We start from the raw sequence: 22890 nt of genomic DNA, 5'->3' as shown, positions 1-22890 counted from the left end.
CTCTCAATAGTCAGCTTACTGCTTATGACTACAGCTCACACAGTCAGTGAGGTTGACATGCTTTTCTCTGAGTAGGGGAATAGAGAGAGAGAGAGAGAGAGAGAGAGAGAGAGAGAGAGAGAGAGAGAGAGAGAGAAGAGGAGTGAGAACTATGGAGTAAAGAGTGTATTTGTCTGTGAGTGTTTGTCTGGTAATGACATTGACTCCTGTAGTTTAGTAGTAGTCTGACTCAATGGTGTCTTGAATTCTGGCCTATCTGTACTATTTCCTAGGATGTATTCTGTGATCAGATGCAAAGCACTTTGTAAGTCGCTCTGGATAAGAGCGTCTGCTAAATGCTGTAAATGTAAATGTGTGTGAGTGTTTATGTACCTGTGAATGTAAATGTAAATGTGTGTGAGTGTTTATGTACCTGTGAATGTAAATGTAAATGTGTGTGAGTGTTTATGTACCTGTAAATGTAAATGTAAATGTGTGTGAGTGTTTATGTACCTGTGAATGTAAATGTAAATGTGTGTGAGGTTTTATGTACCTGTAAATGTAAATGTGTGTGAGTGTTTATGTACCCGTGAATGTAAATGTAAATGTGTGTGAGTGTTTATGTACCTGTGAATGTAAATGTAAATGTGTGTGAGTGTTTATGTACCTGTAAATGTAAATGTGTGTGAGTGTTTATGTACCTGTAAATGTCTGTGAGTGTTTATGTACCTGTGAATGTGAATGTAAATGTAAATGTGTGTGAGTGTTTATGTACCTGTAAATGTAAATGTGTGTGAGTGTTTATGTACCTGTGAATGTAAATGTAAATGTGTGTGTTTATTTACCTGTAAATGTAAATGTGTGTGAGTGTTTATGTACCTGTGAATGTAAATGTAAATGTGTGTGAGTGTTTATTTACCTGTAAATGTAAATGTAAATGTGTGAGTGTTTATGTACCTGTAAATGTAAATGTAAATGTGTGTGAGTGTTTATGTACCTGTGAATGTAAATGTAAATGTGTGTGAGTGTTTATTTACCTGTAAATGTAAATGTAAATGTGTGAGTGTTTATGTACCTGTGAATGTAAATGTAAATGTGTGTGAGTGTTTATGATTGTTTGTGTTTTCTGGTCAATGCAGAATGTTCACAACACTGTAGATTTCAAAAATCAGTTAGATTTCTGATAAAAAAATTTACAATTTAAAAAAAGATAAAGAATCTGGTAAATTCCTTAAATTCCTTAATAGTCATCTCCATACGGGTTCTTCTGATATGAAATGTCTGGTGTCATGCGGCTGGATTACGGGATTACTGGATTATTCAGTTTTGTGGTGAATGTTGCTGTGCTATGAAGGAGAATGTGGCAAGAGTGGTGGAGGTTGTGGAGAACCTGCTCGTGAGAACATCACCTTCTGCTCCTTCACACCTGCTCAACTGTTTACACTTATGTGGTGGGACATTAAGCCAGGGTGTTGGTTTGTCTGTAGTGTTTGTCTGTAGTGTTTGTGTGTTTGTTTGTAGTGTTTGTGCTGCTCTAACACAAACACAGTACACCTGGACCAAAAAATTGTAAGTGAAGAGGAAATATCTGGAAATTTAAGATGAGAGTGTGAAATCCTGGTCCATTCTCAAAGTCCAACTCTATAACGCTTGGCTCAAATATAAAAGAAGAAGAAGAAAACTGACCCCTGACCTCTGAAAGAGACTGATGATGACAGTTTCAAGGTGAAAGGTTTACTCAGTAGAGCAGCATGGGGGAGTATGCAGTGTGTGTGTGTGTGTGTGTGTGTGTGTGTGTGTGTGTGTGTGTGTGTGTGTGTGTGTGTGTGTCCATTCCTTGAACACTCTCCCCACCTTTTCTGTCTTAGATGCTTCATGGATACAGATATTGATCTGTTACATCCAAACTCAGCTTGTTGGCCTGGCTTGAGTCTCCATGGCACCGTCTGGAATGAAAACGATCGGCTCACTTGGTCTGAGCACTTTCTTCTCTCCATCTCTTCAAGGATCTACAGGAATACGCGATGTGATCGTGTGTGTTTCTCTTACAGCACCCTGCGAGGACACTGGAGAAAGCAAAACTGAACTGAACTGCATCTGCAAATGTTCATACATCTTTGAAACTTCACCATGAACCTGAGAGGAAGTTCTAAAAACGAGTGAACTTGCTTGACTGAAACATCGGCTACATTGGTTAGGCATCCAATATGGCCTCCTTGATTTGCTGACGTAGGTTTTCGATTTTCTGTGTACCTGCAGCATACCTCTCAAAACAACATGTTTGTGTTCTGTTTCTTTTCTTACTTTCCTCACTCTGAAGCTATGAACCAACAATCAAAAATGCAATTTCTCTTCTAATGCTCTTTGAGGCCTACAAAGACATTACAAACCTCTAATCATTGACTTTGAATCTGTAGGCTTGTTGTAATGAAAGTCTCAATATTTCTGGCTATTTCTGAAATGGTTTGCATAATGCTCAATTTGAGGCCTCCCCCTTACATAATCATCAAGGTGAGCAATCTGCACCTGTCTTTGTGCTGAAGGCCTTAGAGAGTCTCACATAAAGGTTGGTCTTCATCCTCTCACGTAAACGTTATAGTCTTCGTCCTCTCACATAGGGTAGGGTCTTCATCCTGTCATATAAAGGTTATAGTCTTAATCCTCTCACATAAATGTTCATTCTCTCATGTAGAGGATTCTAGTCTTCATCCTCTCATGTTATTGTTAGGGTTTTCTGGGGCCTTGGTCAGATGAGGAAACAGTCATATATAGCAAGAGCATATATGAAACCTCGTGTGTAATATTCCATGTCATCTCATGCTCTGTAGCCATATGCCTGTGTTAGAAGGTGGCGCGTTTTATGGTGCTCTTTTATTTCGTTTTAACCTGAGCTGAGCTGATAACGCTCAAAACCAGATAAGACCTGGAGAACCCAACTCATGAAGACACACGTCACGTCTTCCACTTCTGGAAGTTCCACTTTTTGGTTGTGTAATTTTGTGATGGGTCGAGGCTAATTGATTAATTATTTTAAATGAATTATTGTTGTTGTGGTTGATGTCATTGTGAAAGTATGCTGATTTTATTATTTATTATTATAATCAGTTATGGGGCAGTGATGGCCTGGTGGTAGGTAACTGGTCTTGTGACCGGAGGGTCGTGGGTTCGATTCCCAGGCCTGAGGCCATGACTGAGGTGCCCTTGAGCAAGGCACCTAACCCCAACTGCTCCCCGGGCGCCGGGCTAGGGCTGCCCACCGCTCTGGGCACGTGTGATCCACAGCCCCCTAGTAATCACAATTGACAAAATATGGCACATTTACATTTTTTTTTTTCATCACGGTGTGTGAACACGAGTCTGAAGAACAGATAATGCACAATGTGATGGAGTGTGTGTCAGATTATGAACTCAGATCTGAACTCAGATCAGTCCGTTCTGCAGGTTGAGAGTACAAAGGCATGGAGAATACTAACTCACGCACACACACACACACACACACACACACACACACACACACACACACACACACACACACTCTCACACACACACACACACACACACACACACACACACACACATACACACACACACACACACACACACACACACACACACACACACATTCCTGAAGGTCCAGCTGCTTGTTATCACTTCATAATAGTGGAACACAAACAGTTTTCGCCCAAAGTTAGCTGTCCACCAAGTAAGAGTGTGTGTGTGAGTGTGTGTGCCTCGAGAAGGCTCCTGAGGACACCACAGTGATAAGGTGTTATAATCACTAAATTACCCTTTTCACACCAGCTATGAGGAAGTGAACCATGTGTGCATACAGCGTGCAGATAACAGGAAACACATTTCAGTGCTAGCAATTACCCCTGACCGAAAGCACCATACGTGCGTGAAATGCAGACGTCCTGGATGCAGTGTAGAAGGTCTGGTCTCCTAACACCATTACCCAGGGTCAGGCTACGATCCCACTGGCTTCCTGAGACCAGACAGCACACGACGTGGCCTCATAAACACAACCTCCTGCTACAACACACTGTACTAGCACTGCACTGATATCGCCCTGACGCCACACTAGCACTGCGCTAACACAGTGACGTTGCCATGACGGTTAGTACTAGTACATGACACGGACACCACACTGATGCTACAGGTCCACCACAATGACATCACACTAGCACGGCACTGACATCACAGTAACACAGCAGACATCACAATAACACAACACCAACATCACACTAACACAATACAAACACCTCAGTAACATAGCACAGACATCACTCTAACAGAGCACCGACACTAAACTAACACAATATAGACTCCTCAGTAACAGCACACACGTCACACGATAACATTGCACAGACACAACGGTATCACAGTACAGACACCACAACACCAATCATCCACATTGGTAAGCAAGGAGTCACACAGCTGAAAGTTCTGTTTATGATGCAACAAATAAGCTTCTCAGCTCTAATAACAGATTACATTCTAGAACTGCCCTGAGAATTCTAGAACGACACACACACACACACACACACACACACACACACACACACACACACACACACACACACACACACCCACGTACAAACATACTGCCAATAGGGCATTTGTCTTTCATCATTTACACTGAAAAAGGACAAACCACATCAGTCATACATCAATGCACGAAGCCCTGGGACAAATCAGATCATATCTATCCGTCGACTCTGCGCAAGACACAGTCTAGTCAATTCTCCAAGGGTGCTTCTCAGCCACTGGTGAAAAATGGAAAATCTGTTTAAATAGTATTTAGCGCTTTCACTTTAATTAAGCATCCTTTCTGTGTTCCCACTTCTGACTTTTTACTAGTGATTATTCTGTACTGTTTAACATTTAAAGGGCCTTGCAGACATGGGTTTGCAGTTGAGAGGCAGTAGTTTGCTGGAGAGAGATATATGTTTGCTGTGGGGAGGTGGGGGTTTGGTGTAGGGAGATAGATGTTATAGGGGATAGAGGTTTGGTGTTGGGAGGTGGGGTTTGCTGTAGGGAGGAAGGGGTTTGGTGTTGGGAGTAGGGGTTTGGTGTAGGGAGGAAGGGGTTTGGTGTAGGGAGCTAGGGGTTTGGTGTAGGGCGCTAGGGGTTTGGTGTAGGGAGGAAGGGGTCCAGTATGCTTTGCTCTCTCTTTTGCTCTCCCACGAGCACCTGACAGTGTGCATGATCTAGTGTGTGTTATTGTAGTGGCCCTCTCAGCTCTGAGAGCCTGTCAGCAGTGTGTATCTGCTCTGTGTTGGCCCTGGGATGTGTGTGTGTGTGTGTGTGTGTGTGTGTGTGTGTGTGTGTGTGTGTGTGTGTGTGTGTGTGTGTGTGTGTGTGTGTGTGTGTGTGTGTGTGTGTGTGTGTGTTTGGATGTGTCTAAGCTGAACGGTGCTCTATTGCCACGAGGATCTCCAGAGTTGCATTAGGCTCCAGAGACTGAACTTCATGTGAATAACTTTTACGGATCGAACATTTTGTTTTCTCCAAAAAAAAAAAAAAAAAAACAAGTGGCCTGCTTGGGATGGAACTGCTGGATGACCTAAATCCTGCACACTAACATCTCCAAAGTTCAGTCGGTTTACTGCAGAGAGTGGGTATATTGGTTAAACAGGCACTGGGTGGACTGTCCAGTGTCTCTGACGTCCATGTCTGATTCTGGTCCTGGTTTTGCTGGTGCGGAACTAAAGGGTGTTAACTGGAATGGCCTACTCTCATTCACACTCACAGTTCAGGTTTCTATGATTTTATTTAATTTCATTCTGGGATTCCAAACATGGGCACTGGTTAAAATCCAGATTGCACTGTTTAAAATGCTCATGGATGATGCAATTTGATTTTCCTTGATTTTCCTCAAATTTCATGATTGGCACGAGGGCATGTGGATGCACAAGGGCATGTGGACACACTGTTTTGTTTTGGCTCACCAGAGTTGTGTGAAGATGGATCACTCAGAATGTCTTCTAAAAAAGGAAAAAAAAATAAAATGAATTTCAAGCTCAAGTATTAGGTAGTGTGATCCTGGCCTTTCCTCTTATCGCACAGCCTAGCGGCTTGGGGCTACGCTGCCCCATCTAATATATCACTGCATTGCTAATACATCATTTTCTATTAGCATCCATGATAACACAACACCATTAACTTTCCATTAGCGTCTCGGTGAGGCAGATAGTGTTCATTTGCCATTAGTACTTACGCTAGCGACATAGCATCAGTTTCTGTTTCTCATTAACATGTATTGTATGGTATCAGAACACCATTCATTTCCCCACCAGCTTCTGGTCTAGAAGGTGGTCATTCTTTACCATTAGTGTCATGACCAGAAGGGAACCAGCCATTTGTTCCTGATCACTATACGCTAGCTGGGCGGCACAACAACGTACGGCAGTAAAACACTTATGCTGCTAGTTAGCCGTGAGCATGCTGGCCATGTATTGACGAGTGTGTGAGCGCTTCAGTTAAGCGGTTCATTTGAGCAGTTCAGTTGAGCAGTTCAGTTGAGCAGTTCAGTTGAGCGGTTCAGTTGAGCACTTCAGTTGAGCGGTTCAGTTAAGTGGTTCAGTTGAGCACTTCAGTTGAGTGGTTCAGTTGAGCACTTCAGTTGAGCGGTTCAGTTGAGCGGTTCAGTTGAGTGGTTCATTTGAGCGGTTCAGTTGAGCGGTTCAGTTGAGTGGTTCAGTTCAGTGGTCCTCATCCAGAATAACGTGATGGCTTGGAAAATAAAGTCCTAAACTGGCAGGACTGAGGCCCTGTTCCAGACATAGTGCAGTATTGTCCTGCAGAGAAACAGATTTAGCCGTTACTTTAGTAAAACTACAACAATAGCAAACAAAACAAAAAAAACATGTCTTGCTGCGTAGAGTCAAGGAAGAAAGAGCTCCGGATGGTCACATCCAATAAAATGCAGTCTTCATGTTAGTGCCGGTCTTCACATGCACGGCGTGTATTTCTTCAGAGTGCTCAAACAGAATGATAATTTTTTTGTATTATATTTTAGTTGACTGCCTATAACTTCAAATAACCTGTATAATCACCAGTCAACATACGGTAGGTCTCTCAACATGGAGGCAGTTTGTTGATGCACCAGCGCCAAACCCTCACACTGCAGAGGGTGAGATGTTTACCCCTGAGCTCGTCCTGCTTGGGCATGAGAGCAAGATGATGAAGAGGTGATGATGAAGAGGATATTCTGAGCTGTGAACCAGGAGTCTGCGTTACATTCACAGTCATTCCCAGCCGAGATTACACACACATTGTAGCTGTTGTGTGTCCGTTGATGATCAGAGGAGGATGGCTCCCCCTGTGAGTCGTGGTTCCTCTCCCGGTCTCTTCCTCATGTTCTAGAGGGTTTTTCCTTGACATTGTCACCTTTGACACCTTTGTCACCTTTGTATGTAAAGATGCTTTGTGAGAATGGCTGTTGTAAAAGAGCTATATGAATACATTTGACTTGGAATACAAACATGTACTTCATAGAAATATGTTATTTACATAATTCATGCTAGGATGTGTGTGTGTGTGTGTGTGTGTGTCCAGACAGCCATGTGTCTGCACCGCGTGTGTGTGTGTGTGTGTGTGTGTGTGTGTGTGTGTGTGTGTGTGTGTGTGCCCAAGCAGTCGTGAGTGTCTGTGTATGTGTATGTGTGTGTGTGTGTGTGTGTGTGAGCGTGTGTGTGCATGCGTGCCCAGGCAGTCGTATGTGTGTGTGTGTGTGTCTGGGCAGTGTTTACACTGGAGCCCAAGTGTGTTGTTTCTTCTCTCAGACAGTTCAGAACACCACGGCAGGTTCAAGCATCCTAGTAGGTACTGGTTATCAAAGCACAACACACACACACACACACACACACACAATTGGAGGAAATGAATCCAGAAAAAAATTATTTGTTCAAGATGTGTAGTATATGCCAGTGGTGGTTTAAGAGATGTGGCAGGAGGTAAAACCAGTGGATTACTGGTTTACTTTAAGACATTAAGACTGGTTTACTTGAATATGAAAGTGCTTTCAATAGTAACACACACACACACACTGAGGACAGGAAATGAGAACGTGAACAGTCTGAGGTGATGGTGATGATAATGATGTTTGTGCAGGTAATGATGTGATATTTTGGAACTAGGCAGATATGATTGATTAAATGACAAGTTTCCTTCTGTGTACAATAATTCCAGTGGTTCTTACCTGTCAGTGAATGCATGTCAGAAAGAACAACAGACATTTACATTTGTGTGTGAGTGTTCATGTGTGAGTGTTTGTGTTCCCAAATGTTAATATCTGAGGTGTTTCTGTGTTTGTGTATCAGTTCCAGCTGTACACACTGAGCTCTGGAGGTATTTGTTGTCTGTGTAAGGCAGAGGGGCATCTCCCAGAATCATGACTTTGTTCATTGGCAGTATGTAACTTGTTTACAGGGAGCCCTGGATCTGATGCTTTTTTATACTGCTCAACTGACCAACTTAAGACAGCTGTATAATATACCTGTAGCGCTCTGTGTCTCTCTCATGTTCTCTCACTCAGTTTCTCTCTCTCTCTCTCTCTCTCTTGCTCTTTCGCTCTTTCTCTCGCTCTCCCTCTTGCTCTCTTTTTCTCTCTCTCTCTCTCTCTCTCTCTCTCTTAGTCTTCATCTTCAGGAACCCTGCACACAAACCTGTTTGCTTATAGCTATGTAATGTAAATGTAAAACACTTTAGAAAATAAAAATAATATAATTATTTATAATTATTAATAAACTAAATAAGCCTTTGAAATGCACTCTTCAGATACATATCATTAGCACCATGGTCTTCATGATGAGATAGGACAGTAGACCCAACACTTCTGCCTTATGCTACGTTTACACAGGATTATGATGACATTCCTTTAACCTAAGACCAGTGTTGGGGGATGATGGCAGAGCCTCTCTCATCATCTCATCATCTCAGCAGCAGCTGGTCCATAACGGCAAAACAGGAGGGTCAAATGCTCCCTGATAGTACAGAGACACGATCTGGTAGCACCCAGACATCTGGGAATATGGTTTGTGGAAGGGTATTTGTATACTTCAGTCCTAACCTTCATGTCTGGCCATCATGATGTGCATTCTATTCTGAACTTCTCATATGTCAATACCGACATGTTTATCCTTCAACCCTGACATTTACATCACTCAACCCTGACAATTATATCATTCAACCCAGACATTCACATCTGACTCAAACCTGACTTTCTCATCTTTCAAATCTGATGTTTTCATCCTTAAATCTCAAACATTTCTCAAACCTGACGTTCAACTCCTTCAATCTCGACATTTTCTCAACCCTAACCCTTACTCAACTCTGACCTTCACATCCATCAAACCTGACCATCACATCCTTCAATTCGGACTTTCACATCCCTTAATCCTGACCTTCATATAGCTCAATACTGACCTTCAGAGAGAAGCAGAGAGAAGAATAAAAGAATGAAAGATATGATCAAATGGATGAGAATTGATTTTATCTCAGCCATGAATGGGAACCCCCTCTTTTCATTGAAGCCTTGACCACCTCCAATTTAAGTTACTTAACAACACTTACTGTATCTCTCACATGAAACTGTCCTCTGCTTCAAGACTAGAGTGGATGTGTAATCATCACTGTCTGTCACGCACATTTATCTGTGCTGGTTACATGACTAGCAGAAGAGTGTGATTGGCGTTATTGAATGTGAATCCTCTGGTCAAGGATTCAAACATCACTGGGGAGGTGCTGGTGTGACTGGGGTTATTAAACATCACTGGGGAGGTGCTGGTGTGACTGGGGTTATTAAACATCACTGGGGAGGTGCTGGTGTGACTGGGGTTATTAAACATCACTGGAGAGGTGCTGGTGTGACTGGGGTTATTAAACATCACTGGGGAGGTGCTGGTGTGACTGGGGTTATTAAACATCACTGGAGAGGTGCTGGTGTGACTGGGGTTATTAAACATCACAGGGAGGTGCTGGTGTGACTGGGGTTATTAAACATCACTGGGGAGGTGCTGGTGTGACTGGGGTTATTAAACATCACTGGGGAGGTGCTGGTGTGACTGGGGTTATTAAACATCACTGGGGAGGTGCTGGTGTGATGGGGTTATTAAACATCACTGGAGAGGGGCTGGTGTGACTGGGGTTCTTAAACATCACTGGGGAGGTGCTGGTGTGACTGGGGTTATTAAACATCACTGGGGAGGTGCTGGTGTGACTGGGGTTATTAAACATCACTGGGGAGGTGCTGGTGTGACTGGGGTTATTAAAAATCACTGGAGAGGGGCTGGTGTGACTGGGGTTATTAAACATCACTGGGGAGGTGCTGGTGTGACTGGGGTTATTAAACATCACTGGGGAGGTGCTGGTGTGACTGGGGTTATTAAACATCACTGGGGAGGTGCTGGTGTGACTGGGGTTATTAAACATCACTGGGGAGGTGCTGGTGTGACTGGGGTTATTAAACATCACTGGGGAGGTGCTGGTGTGACTGGGGTTATTAAACATCACTGGGGAGGTGCTGGTGTGACTGGGGTTATTAAACATCACTGGGGAGGGGCTGGTGTGACTGGGGTTATTAAACATCACTGGGGAGGTGCTGGTGTGACTGGGGTTATTAAACATCACTGGGGAGGTGCTGGTGTGACTGGGGTTATTAAACATCACTGGGGAGGTGCTGGTGTGACTGGGGTTATTAAACATCACTGGGGAGGTGCTGGTGTGACTGGGGTTATTAAACATCACTGGGGAGGTGCTGGTGTGACTGGGGTTATTAAACATCACTGGGGAGGTGCTGGTGTGACTGGGGTTATTAAACATCACTGGGGAGGTGCTGGTGTGACTGGGGTTATTAAACATCACTGGGGAGGGGCTGGTGTGACTGGGGTTATTAAACATCACTGGGGAGGTGCTGGTGTGACTGGGGTTATTAAACATCACTGGGGAGGTGCTGGTGTGACTGGGGTTATTAAACATCACTGGGGAGGTGCTGGTGTGACTGGGGTTATTAAACATCACTGGGGAGGTGCTGGTGTGACTGGGGTTATTAAACATCACTGGGGAGGTGCTGGTGTGACTGGGGTTATTAAACATCACTGGGGAGGTGCTGGTGTGACTGGGGTTATTAAACATCACTGGGGAGGTGCTGGTGTGACTGGGGTTATTAAACATCACTGGGGAGGTGCTGGTGTGACTGGGGTTATTAAACATCACTGGGGAGGTGCTGGTGTGACTGGGGTTATTAAACATCACTGGGGAGGTGCTGGTGTGACTGGGGTTATTAAACATCACTGGGGAGGGGCTGGTGTGACTGGGGTTATTAAACATCACTGGGGAGGTGCTGGTGTGACTGGGGTTATTAAACATCACTGGGGAGGTGCTGGTGTGACTGGGGTTATTAAACATCACTGGGGAGGTGCTGGTGTGACTGGGGTTATTAAACATCACTGGGGAGGTGCTGGTGTGACTGGGGTTATTAAACATCACTGGGGAGGTGCTGGTGTGACTGGGGTTATTAAACATCACTGGGGAGGTGCTGGTGTGACTGGGGTTATTAAACATCACTGGAGAGGGGCTGGTGTGACTGGGGTTATTAAACATCACTGGAGAGGGGCTGGTGTGACTGGGGTTCTTAAACATCACTGGGGAGGTGCTGGTGTGACTGGGGTTATTAAACATCACTGGGGAGGTGCTGGTGTGACTGGGGTTATTAAACATCACTGGGGAGGTGCTGGTGTGACTGGGGTTATTAAACATCACTGGGGAGGTGCTGGTGTGACTGGGGTTATTAAACATCACTGGGGAGGTGCTGGTGTGACTGGGGTTATTAAACATCACTGGGGAGGTGCTGGTGTGACTGGGGTTATTAAACATCACTGGGGAGGTGCTGGTGTGACTGGGGTTATTAAACATCACTGGGGAGGTGCTGGTGTGACTGGGGTTATTAAACATCACTGGAGAGGGGCTGGTGTGACTGGGGTTATTAAACATCACTGGAGAGGGGCTGGTGTGATGGGGTTATTAAACATCACTGGAGAGGTGCTGGTGTGACTGGGGTTCTTAAACATCACTGGGGAGGTGCTGGTGTGACTGGGGTTATTAAACATCACTGGGGAGGTGCTGGTGTGACTGGGGTTATTAAACATCACTGGGGAGGTGCTGGTGTGACTGGGGTTATTAAAAATCACTGGAGAGGGGCTGGTGTGACTGGGGTTATTAAACATCACTGGGGAGGGGCTGGTGTGACTGGGGTTATTAAACATCACTGGGGAGGTGCTGGTGTGACTGGGGTTATTAAACATCACTGGGGAGGTGCTGGTGTGACTGGGGTTAATAAACATCACTGGGGAGGGGCTGGTGTGACTGGGGTTATTAAACATCACTGGGGAGGGGCTGGTGTGACTGGGGTTATTAAACATCACTGGGGAGGTGCTGGTGTGACTGGGGTTATTAAACATCACTGGGGAGGTGCTGGTGTGACTGGGGTTATTAAACATCACTGGGGAGGTGCTGGTGTCACTGAAAAAGAGGGACACGCTGACATTTAGGCCCCGTTCGACCAGAAGGAGTCTTGCGTTTCCCAGTGGACATAACAGCAAGATGTGGCAGTGCACACACACACACACACACACACACACACACACACACACACACACACACAGCAGAAGCAGCTAGTGATGCTAAGTTCACTGCTTCAGGCTCCATCATAGCCAAGCAGACACTGTTGGACCCAACTGCTCACACTGTACTTGACGACAATGTTAAGTTGCTTTGGTTAAACGTGTAGACTGAATGCTGTAAATATGTGTGCACTCGCAGTGGGACATTTACAGATCAACACATCTGTTCTACACAACCTGCCTCTGCTGCTGACATATGCAGACAGAACCACACACACACGATGTGCGTGTACGTATAAATGTGAATGCTCTCTCAAACCTTGTGTGTGTGCGTGTGGACCTGTGTGTGCGCGTGTGTGTTCCACACAAACACTAGCGGATTTCAGCTGGGTCTTGTTTACTCATTTTGAAGGAAAACAATGTAAAGTGCTTCTGCACCTGCTTATCTACACAAACACAGGTGTAACACTGTCACAGACGTGGAGCAGGAAAAAGAGCAGGAAGAGTTTCATGAAACCAATGAAATGAAACCCAACACAAATGTGCAGTGACCAGAACACAAGGAAGCCAATGTAATAACAATGAACAACATGTGGCCAAAGACACAAAAGGCTTCTGAACATAAACAGAATAACAAATCAGGCCCCAGGTGAGTTGGCCAATTAGGCACAACACACACCTGAGGCAGGTGTAGCAGGAAATCAATCAGATACACAGGGAACTGGACCCAGTGAAACCTGGCACCAGTGTGAACCCACTGATGTACCCACAGGGGCAATAGAGTCAGTGGTGGTATGAACATATTTACTGTTGCAGCCTATCACCATGGACAGTGGTTTCTATTTTTTTTTACATTTTTAACATGTAGTTTTGGACTATGTACTAGGATACTGTTAGTATACCACTAACTGCTATTACTAGAACACTGCATGATGTACTAGAACACTGTATGATGTTCTAGAACACTGTATGATGTTCTAGAACAGTGTATGACATACTAGAACACTGCATGATGTACTAGAACACTGTATGATATTCTAGAACAGTGTATGACATACTAGAACACTGCATGATATACTAGAACACTGACATACAATTACTAGATGTAACCGTTAATGATGTAAGTAATTGCACAATGTTACTAGCACACTGCAAAAGCTTTGTGTGTATATTTTTTGTGAATGTGGGCATCTATCTGTGTGTGTGTGTGTGTGTGTGTGTGTGTGTGTGTGTGTGCGTGTGTGTGTGCGTGCGAGTGAACTCCAGATGCTCTTTTGTTTCACAAGCCTGTCAAAGCTTCATGTTAAATATGTGTTTGGTGTGTGTGTGTGTGTGTGTGTGTTTGTGTGTGTATCTCTCCCCTCCTGCCCTTGTGGTTCGATTCTCATCGCCAGTGGTTACCATAGCAACCCCTGCCCATTGCCTACAAAATGATCCAGACTGAACACTTGGCCTATGGAAATTTTCAAAATTCACAGAATTCCACAAATTTCTGTTTAGAACATAGGTGTGAATCTGTGTATGTGTGTTTGTGTGGGTTTTTTTTTTGCCTTCTTTTCCTCTGCATACTCTTCAATCACTCCTTCAGGGCCATATAAAGTCTTCATATTTTTAACAATTTTAAAAAATATTTAAAGTAGAAAATTTTTGGTTTTAATTTTTTTCAATCTAATTTTTAGTTGAGGCAGAGGCCAGGACTCCTGAAAACAGGAGTAGAGGTCAGGACCCCTCCAGGGGTTAGGGGTGTAAATGCTGTGATTGTCTACAGCTCCTCCCATGGTTAGGGGTGTAAATACTGTCTACCAAGGTGGTAAATTACTGCTGTAAATTACTGTTTACACCTCCTCCAGTGGCTTGACATGTAAATACAGTGCTTAGGGATGTAAATACAGTGGTTAGGGATGTAAATACAGTGGTTAGGGATGTAAATACAGTGGTTAGGGATGTAAATACAGTGGTTAACTGGGCAACCACATCCTTTCTTCCTGTTCTTTAGGGAACAGGAGCCAAATCTCACTGCACGGCAGACATCCTAAAATAGTATTTCCATTCTAGGGGTGTGTGTGTGTGTGTGTGTGTGTGTGTGTGTGTGTGTAGGAATGTGATCTATGATTGTAATCTAAAGTAGCTATAGTGTAAGTGTTCCCTGTTTTAAAGAGGGGAAGAGGTCAGAGGGAGAATGTGTGGATGAGAGTCACCGACACACACACACACACACACACACACACACACACACACACACACACACACACACACACACACACACACACACACACACACACAGGTGTTCATAAGGAGCCCTTTAGATCTGAGCCAGAACTTTGTCTGTTTTTAGGTGCACATCTCCTCACCGCTCCGACATACGAGCTCTCCAGCTGGGAGCTGAAATCCATCTGCTGGACCAACCATCCAGACTTTATCCACCTTTACATGAGAGATAGAGAGAGAGAGTGGAAGAGAGAGAGAGTGGAAGAGAGAGAGAGAGAGAGAGAGAGAGAGAGAGAGAGAGAGAGAGAGAGAAAGATGGAGTAAGATGGAAAGAGAAAGAGTGAGTGAGTGAGTGAGAGAGAGTGAGAGGGAGAGAGAGAGAGAGAGAGAGAGAGAGAGAGAGAGAAGGACATATTGAGAGGGGGTGAACCTGCAGATGCCTATGTCAGTAAGACTGTGTGTGCATGAGTTTGTGTGTGTGTTTCAATTAATTGTGAGAGAGGCGTCTTTTAAAAAGACAAAACGTTCATCTGTCCTTGGAGACCAGTTAAATTGAGTTCAGTTCTGTGGGTGGGCGTGTAGAAAGGGGTGACGGGGAATGTATTAAAGAGGATGATTGAAAGCATAAAGAATTTGACATTTTGAGAACATTTGTATATATACATAGGCGCTATGTGCGTGTGTGTGTGTGTGTGTGTGTGTGTCAGTGGGTGAGTCTGGGTGTGTGTGTGCGTGTGTCAGCGGGTGGGTCTGGGTGTGTGTGTGTGTGTGTGTCAGTGGGTGGGCCTGTGTGTGTGTGTGTGTGTGTGTATGTGTGTGTGTGTGTGCATGTGAGTGTGTGTGTGCGTGTGAATGTGTGTGTGTGTGTGTGTGTGTGTGTCAGCAGGTGGGTCTGGGTGTGTGTGTGCGTCAGTGGGTGGGTCTGGGTGCGTGTGTGTGTGTGTGTTTGTGTGTGTGTGTGTGTCAGTGGGTGGGTCTGTGTGTGTGTGTGTGTTGGGTCTGGGTGTGTGTGTGTGTGTGTGTGTGTGTGTGTGTGTGTGTGTGTGTGTGTGTCAGTGGGTGGGTCTGGGTGTGTGTGTGTGTGTGGGTCTGGTGTGTTTCCTTCTTTTTGAATCACAGTGAAGACCGTCATCCATCCAGAGTGTTTCTGAGCGGAGGCCGGTGTCCTCGTCTGCACGTCTGTCAGGAGGACTGTCCCCCTCGCTGGCAGCTTCCCTGTTCCGGCTACATTCCCCAGCAGTATCATGGACATGCAGGCTTGGACACACTGCATGAGCATCCTTTGCTAGAAGCCATTTTAAATCTCTTAACAGCTTCTGTTTGGATCCGATACGTTTCAGAGAACTCTGACATCATTCGGAACAATGTGTTTGTGCCCTGTTCCGTGAACTGCATGTTTTATACTGAAATGTGTGCACTATGGTACAAAACATATCGGACGCATGCAGTAAGTGATAAGCAAACAGCATTATCTGAGAATTTCCACACCTAGATATAGAGGTCAATAGCGCTCTCTAGTGGCATGAAAACAACCGGCAAGTGTTTGTTAACAAACAAAGTCAACAACCTGCCTTATTACATCTGAGCAAATTAACGGTCTGCCAAGATAAATGTTAGAGCAAGACCACATTAAAAATACATAACAGTTCATGTTGGGTGAGCGGTATATAAATTATGTAGTTTTGTTTTAAAGATGTTCGCAGGGGCATTATCAAGTACCTCACTCTGCAGCAGCCAATCAAAACCATGCATTCATTAAGAGTTATTTCCAGTTTAGTGACGACGACTGACGGCGAGAGTTTCTGAGTGTATTTGAGTATTGTTGCTGAAAACTGTAACAAACAACATAGGAAACATGAGACGTTTAATGTGTTCAATTAGAGACTGTCATAGGAGAAGAATGCAGCGTTTTTAAAACAGTGTGGTTTAAATCATGGTTAGCTGACTACCTTTAGTCCTGTGTTTAGCAAGAACTCGTGACGTGTTAGGCATTATTTCAGGACTCCAGCTGAAATAGGATGACGCCATTGTAAACCATTTGATATCATTTTCCAATGGGTGTTAACGTAAATACCAAGTTACAAAACCAAATACAGAAAGCCAGTGTCTTTAAAACGAGCTGGATTGAACAAGTTGCCTACAAATGTTGCTTTGTAAATGAAAAGCAACAGATCGCAAAACTAACGGTGACCTAAACGTGGCAATTTAAGCAATTATTTGAATACTTCAGATTTAAGTACATGTTTTCCTTATAGTTTCTGTTAACGTCATTAGTAAGCAACTGATAATATTTCACAATATGAAACTTACATATAAACCATTTAGAAGGATGCAAAATATTGCCTTCTTTTTGTTCTCTACAGAAAAATTTGTGATATAATTTTTGTTATATCGCTCAGCCCTGTGTCCACGTGCTCAGAACCTCCAGTGACTCGAAAGATTCAGCTGGTACAGTTGCAGCTCAGTGCCGATTTATTTGTGGCTGATTTTAATCTTTGGTTAATGTGTCTGAATAAGGAGTTGGCAACGACCACCGCTGCTTCTTCTCCATCTGTGATTGTGTGTGTGTGTGTGTGTGTGTGTGTGTGTGTGTGTGTGTGTGTGTGTGTGTGTGTGTGTGTGTGTGTGTGTGTGTGTGTGAGTGAGTGAGATAGAAAAACAAGCTACAGTCGTCCATATTTTATCCCCCTTTTCTTGTGATCTGGTAAAAGTATTTTTTGGGGTTTGGTGACGTTTTTGTCTCAGGTGTACTCTCCGTTGTTCACTCACAAATAGGACTTATACACCCTAAGAAGCAGGAAACTAGCAGTGAAACAGAGGTGTCAATTCCAGGTTCAGAAAGTAAAAGTCCTCACCAGGATTTTGCTCAAGCTTGCTAGATTTTCTAATTAGTGCAATCCAGGTAAAATTAGTGGAATCAACACAATCCAGGAAGCCTGAGCAAAATCCTGGTGAGGACTTTTACTTTCTGAACCTGGAATTGACAGTCTCATCACAGACTCCTCCCACCATCTCTTCTCTGACAGGCACTACAGATCAATGCACACAAAAACCACCACTCGCTCAAACAGCCTCTTCCCTAGAGCCATCACTCTCATAAATAACAAACTCCTTAAATTCATGTTGGTCATTACTGTTTTCATCATCACATCAGTTTGCACAACAACAACACTCCAACACTTCTGCACTTTAGGTATATTGTGTGTAAGTTGTTGGATTGTTGTATATTGTCTCTAAATTATATGCTCAATTCTTTCTTAATTTCTTAATTACTGTACCAAGAGACTCACCAACTACCGGAATCAAATTCCTTGTGTGTGCAAATATAATTGGCAAAATAAACCTGACTCTGTTAGTTATGTGTTTAATTGGAGAGCATTAAGACCATTTTCTCACTCTAGGTGAAGGGTTGTGTCCAGGTGACGGTTTGTGTCCAGGTGAAGGTTTGTATTCGGGTGACGGGTTGTGTCCAGGTGACGGTTTGTATCCAGGTGAAGGTTTGTGTCCAGGTGAAGAGTTGTGGTCTAAGCAAAAGTCCTTAACGCTGGCTAACGTGCTTGTGCAGAGGGAGGCAGATATGGCCACTGCAGCAGGCATGTCCACCTCTCTATCACTCCCTACACTGGTTGTCGACCTCTGATGCGATCAAAGTTTTGTCTGGTATATGTCAGTGTCAGCAAGAACATTAACACAATTCACGTCACCTCTAACCGCTCTAATTCAACCCAGTTTAAATGTGAACATGTCTGAAGACTAACGGGTGTTTTTGCCGCAATGTCAGCTCACATGTCTTTGCTTTCCTTTTCCAGAATATGCCGGAACTGCACAATGGACTCCAACAGCACAGAGCCCGGTCAATACGTGCCTGCCATCAGTGTGGGCGCCCAGGTTTACCCACAATCCTCTCCGTGGCCACTGCTGCAGAGCACGGATGACCCCAATGCGTCGTTCTTTGCTGGCACCTCAAACCTGAGCGGCGTTTACAGCGGGAACAGCAGCGAGGTGGCGCTGGGGGACGGCGAGTACGACCCTCTGTCAGGACACTCACTCTGGCAGGTCGTTCTCATCGTCCTGTTCACGGGGCTGCTGTCCCTCGTTACCATCATAGGCAACGTCCTCGTCATGGTGTCGTTTAAGGTCAACCGACAACTCAAGACCGTCAACAACTACTTCCTGCTGAGCCTGGCCTTTGCCGACCTCATAATCGGGGTCATCTCCATGAACCTGTACACTGCGTACATCGTGATGGGCCAGTGGGCGATGGGGAGCTGGGCGTGTGACCTCTGGTTGGCCATCGACTACGTGGCTAGTAACGCGTCCGTCATGAACCTGCTGGTCATCAGTTTCGACCGCTACTTCTCCATCACGAGGCCGCTCACCTACCGGGCCAAGCGCACCACCAAGCGGGCTGGGGTCATGATCGGCCTGGCCTGGCTGGTGTCGCTGGTGCTCTGGGCGCCTGCCATCCTCTTCTGGCAGTACTTTGTGGGAGAGAGGACGGTCCCGGCGGACAAGTGCTACATCCAGTTCCTGTCCGAGCCGATTATCACCTTCTGCACGGCCATGGCCGCGTTTTACCTCCCCGTGACTATCATGAGCGTCCTGTACTGGAGGATTTACAAAGAGACGGAGAAGCGCTCGCGGGAGCTGGCCGGGCTGCAAGGCTCGGGAGGGAGGCTGGGAGTCCCGGAGCGCCCGCGTTTCCACCTCCGTGCCTCTAGGGGGAGCTCCAGGAGCTGTAGCAGCTTTGAACTGGGACGGTCAGCCCAGAAACAGAGCTCCTCGCTGGGGCTCGCCAGGCATTTCCGCTGCTGGAGACGTAGGCCTGGCGGTGCTGCGGCGCCCCGCGGTGGTGTGGAGGGCGACCGCAGCAGCTGTGACAGCTGGAACAACAACGACGTCGGGCTCTCCGCCGATCACTCGGGCTCATCGGACGAAGAAGACGTGGCGGTGCCCACGGCTCGTGCCATCTTCTCTATCGTCCTGAGTCTTCCTGGCATGAGTGCAGCCGTGACCTCGCAGGTGACGTCCTGCGAGGACCTGGACGCGGCGACGGAAAAGGACCTGCTGCGTCACCCTGGAGACGACAACCATGGCAAGAGCGACGGACTCTCGGTCACCAACGGCAACAAGCGCTTCGGTGCCAACGTAGCTAAAGTACGGTCCTTGCCTGCCGTCGAGGCTCCGCCTCCCGGCAGCATAGATCCCGCCTCCGCCGCCACCGTCAAATCAGCGACCGCCCCAATCTCGTTCAAAGAGGCAGCCATGGCGAAGCGCTTTGCGGCCCGGGCCAGGACGCAGATCACCAAACGCAAGCGCATGTCGCTGGTGAAAGAGAAGAAGGCGGCTCAGACGCTCCTGGCCATCCTCTTCGCCTTCATCATCACCTGGACGCCCTACAACATCATGGTCCTGGTGAACACCTTCTGCGACGGTTGCATTCCTGAATCGTTGTGGGCGCTGGGCTACTGGCTGTGCTACGTCAACAGCACCGTCAACCCCATGTGCTACGCCCTGTGCAACAAGACCTTCCGCACCACCTTCAGGACGATCCTGCTGTGCCGCTGGGAGGAGATGCGGAGCAAGCAGGGCTTCCCGCAGAGGCAGTCTGTCCGCTTCACGAGCAGCATAGCCAGAGACTCCACGTAGCCCGCTAGCTATGCTAACCATGATGCCCAACCTGCGCATTTAGCCTGGGAATTCGAACTTGGGTCGAACTATTTCAGGCAGAGATTCCATCAGGGTCATGTGCAGCTGTTTAGTGTTGGTTTGGTGTTGGGCTTGGTGTGCAGTATTACAGTTGATTGGCAGCTGAAGTCCCTTGGACCCTGCTTTGGGCAAATATTGACTTTAGTTGGACACCCGGAATGGAAGCAGACGAAAAGGGCTACGATAAGACTTAGAGCTTTGAACAAGTGCAATATATGGCAGCACCTTCAGTACGACACGTGTACGTAAGGCCAAGATGAACGAGGAATGCCATGGCAGACACCAGAGGTGACGTTAAACACTACCTCGCAGTTTGTCAAAGGAGCAGTTTGACATGAAGATGTTAATTTCTCAAAAAGTAATGTGTCTCCAAACCCTGTTAATGGAACTGTACATTTCAGAGTTGGAAACCGAATAAACTGAAAATGTAAAGAGGCTAACTTAAAAAAAAAAAAGTTACAAATGCAGAGTAGAAAAAGCAGTGTATGTGAACGGGGTTGAAGTGATTGTGAATTTTCTTTGCCTGTTGTCTGTGGACGTGTGGCGATCATTCAACAGTCTGACATGTTGCATTCATGCATGTTTGTAAGATGTCAGTATATTAATGTTCCTCAGTGACGTAAACCACAGTCGAACAGATTTGAATTTCTTCCTGTTGAGTTGAAGGATCACTGGTCACTCAGACCACTGCTCTTCTAGGTACATAAGTGGGACTTGTTTACATGAATTTGTGACAAGTGCTACACGGTTGCCGTAGCTGTCGTTAATATATCAAGTGCATATCGATGATTCTGTTGTTTGTACTTTATCGGAGTGTTTGTGTATGAACACTCACCGCAAGAGGACAACTGAAAAATGTTTTGTAAGATTGAGATATTATCTTTCTCTTTATTATCTTTGTGTGATGACATTTGAAATACTTTCTTTATGCTGATGTTGATGTTGTGGGTCCAAATTCAAATTGTTCTGTTTGCTTGAGCATAGATCTCTTAGCTAAGCTGCTTCCTCTGTTCTCTCTCTGGTCATCTGTTATCTCATTTGCCCGTGCCAGGCAGTTCAGTCATTGTTTTTGCAAAGACCTGTAATGACCTCTGCCTTTGAAACCCAGATGGTTTGTGAACTTTCGTCCCACTGTGCACATGGTTGAATGAAATTTTAGACCAGTAAGGCTTTTAACCAGATCAACAAAGGTAAACAGCTGCCCGATTGGCTGTAATTCCATTTTCAACCAAATTAACCTGAGACAGAATAATGAGGTCACGCCATTCTGGCAGTGAAAATCAGTGCAGCAACAGTGCCCTCTCTTGGTCACACAGTCAATTGCAGGAGGCATTTCAAACTGGAGCCACAGCATGGAAGCCCCTTCCTGCTGTTTCCACTACAGCAACACACAGTGTGGTACCGCAGCCCTTCAGGAGTTAAATGGGTGTTTTAGACTGAAAAAAATAATCCAGGTGTGATGTTTAAAAAAAATGACATGTTATAAACCACAAAAGGCAGTACTGACCTTCTACATTCACTTTATGCTAATATAATAAGCTTTCAACAGATGATGTCCTGCACTGAAGAAACTGACACTGTCCTCAACCCACTGACAATGTCCTCAACGAACTGACCCTTTCGTCACTAATGATAAAGTGACCCTGTCCTCAGCAAACTGAAATTGTCCTCAACAAATAGACATTCTCTCCCCAACAAAATGAAATTCTCCTCAACAAACCCTCCCTGTCCTCACCGAAGCTTTTATGTCTTTGTTGTTGTGCTGTACATAATGTTTCCCAGAATCCTCTGGGATATTAGATATCAGCAAATGAGCAAAATGTTGTGTCTTTTAGAACTGGGCCAGATTAAAATGCACATCAGCATATTGGATAGAGAGACTGAAATATTTAAAGTTTCAGTGCGTGTCCCCAGGAACATGGTTAAGTCTAGCATCACTGTACTCTACAGAGACAGTCTAGACCCAAATGACATTAACAAATAGTGTGGGCATCTTGGCACCAGACATCAGTTCTTTCATTTACAGGAACAACTAAAATGTATTTTGGTTTCTTTTCCTCTGTGCAAGAGGAATTAAGCGTGCAGGGTCCCGTCTCCTGCTGAATTAGCACGTCTGTGAGACGGTCACTTAGCGGCCGACTTCCTGTTTGGACCAAAACAGGTGTCATGGATACGGATCGGACCCTTTTGGACTGCGATGGGTTAATTCTGTTGAATAGAGGTGACATTTCACTCAGCAGAGCTTTGCTTCTGTTCCCGCTGGTGTTTTCCCAGAATAAATGTCTCTTTTTTAAAACCGTTTGCTGTGTTTCTTACATGTGTGGAAATGCAGTTTTATTTGTGGAAAATATTTGGCAGTGTGAGACATCTG

General features: G+C 45.2%; 1 protein-coding gene across 2 annotated transcripts in view; it reads left to right on the top strand.

Moving 5' to 3' along the window:
- Positions 1-22784, top strand: part of chrm3a (cholinergic receptor, muscarinic 3a) — a 107484-nt gene extending 84700 nt beyond the window's left edge. For both annotated transcript variants that reach the window (XM_076977654.1, XM_076977655.1), the window contains exon 2: positions 18620-22784. In XM_076977654.1, the coding sequence (XP_076833769.1) occupies positions 18639-20459 (1821 nt within the window). In that variant the 5' untranslated portion in view covers positions 18620-18638 and the 3' untranslated portion in view covers positions 20460-22784. The remainder of the gene's footprint in view (positions 1-18619) is intronic.
- The last annotated feature ends 106 nt before the right edge of the window (positions 22785-22890 follow it).

Source organism: Brachyhypopomus gauderio, chromosome 17 (genome assembly GCF_052324685.1).
Source record: "Brachyhypopomus gauderio isolate BG-103 chromosome 17, BGAUD_0.2, whole genome shotgun sequence".
Lineage (NCBI taxonomy): Eukaryota > Metazoa > Chordata > Actinopteri > Gymnotiformes > Hypopomidae > Brachyhypopomus > Brachyhypopomus gauderio.
This window is presented reverse-complemented; position numbering and strand designations above follow the sequence as displayed.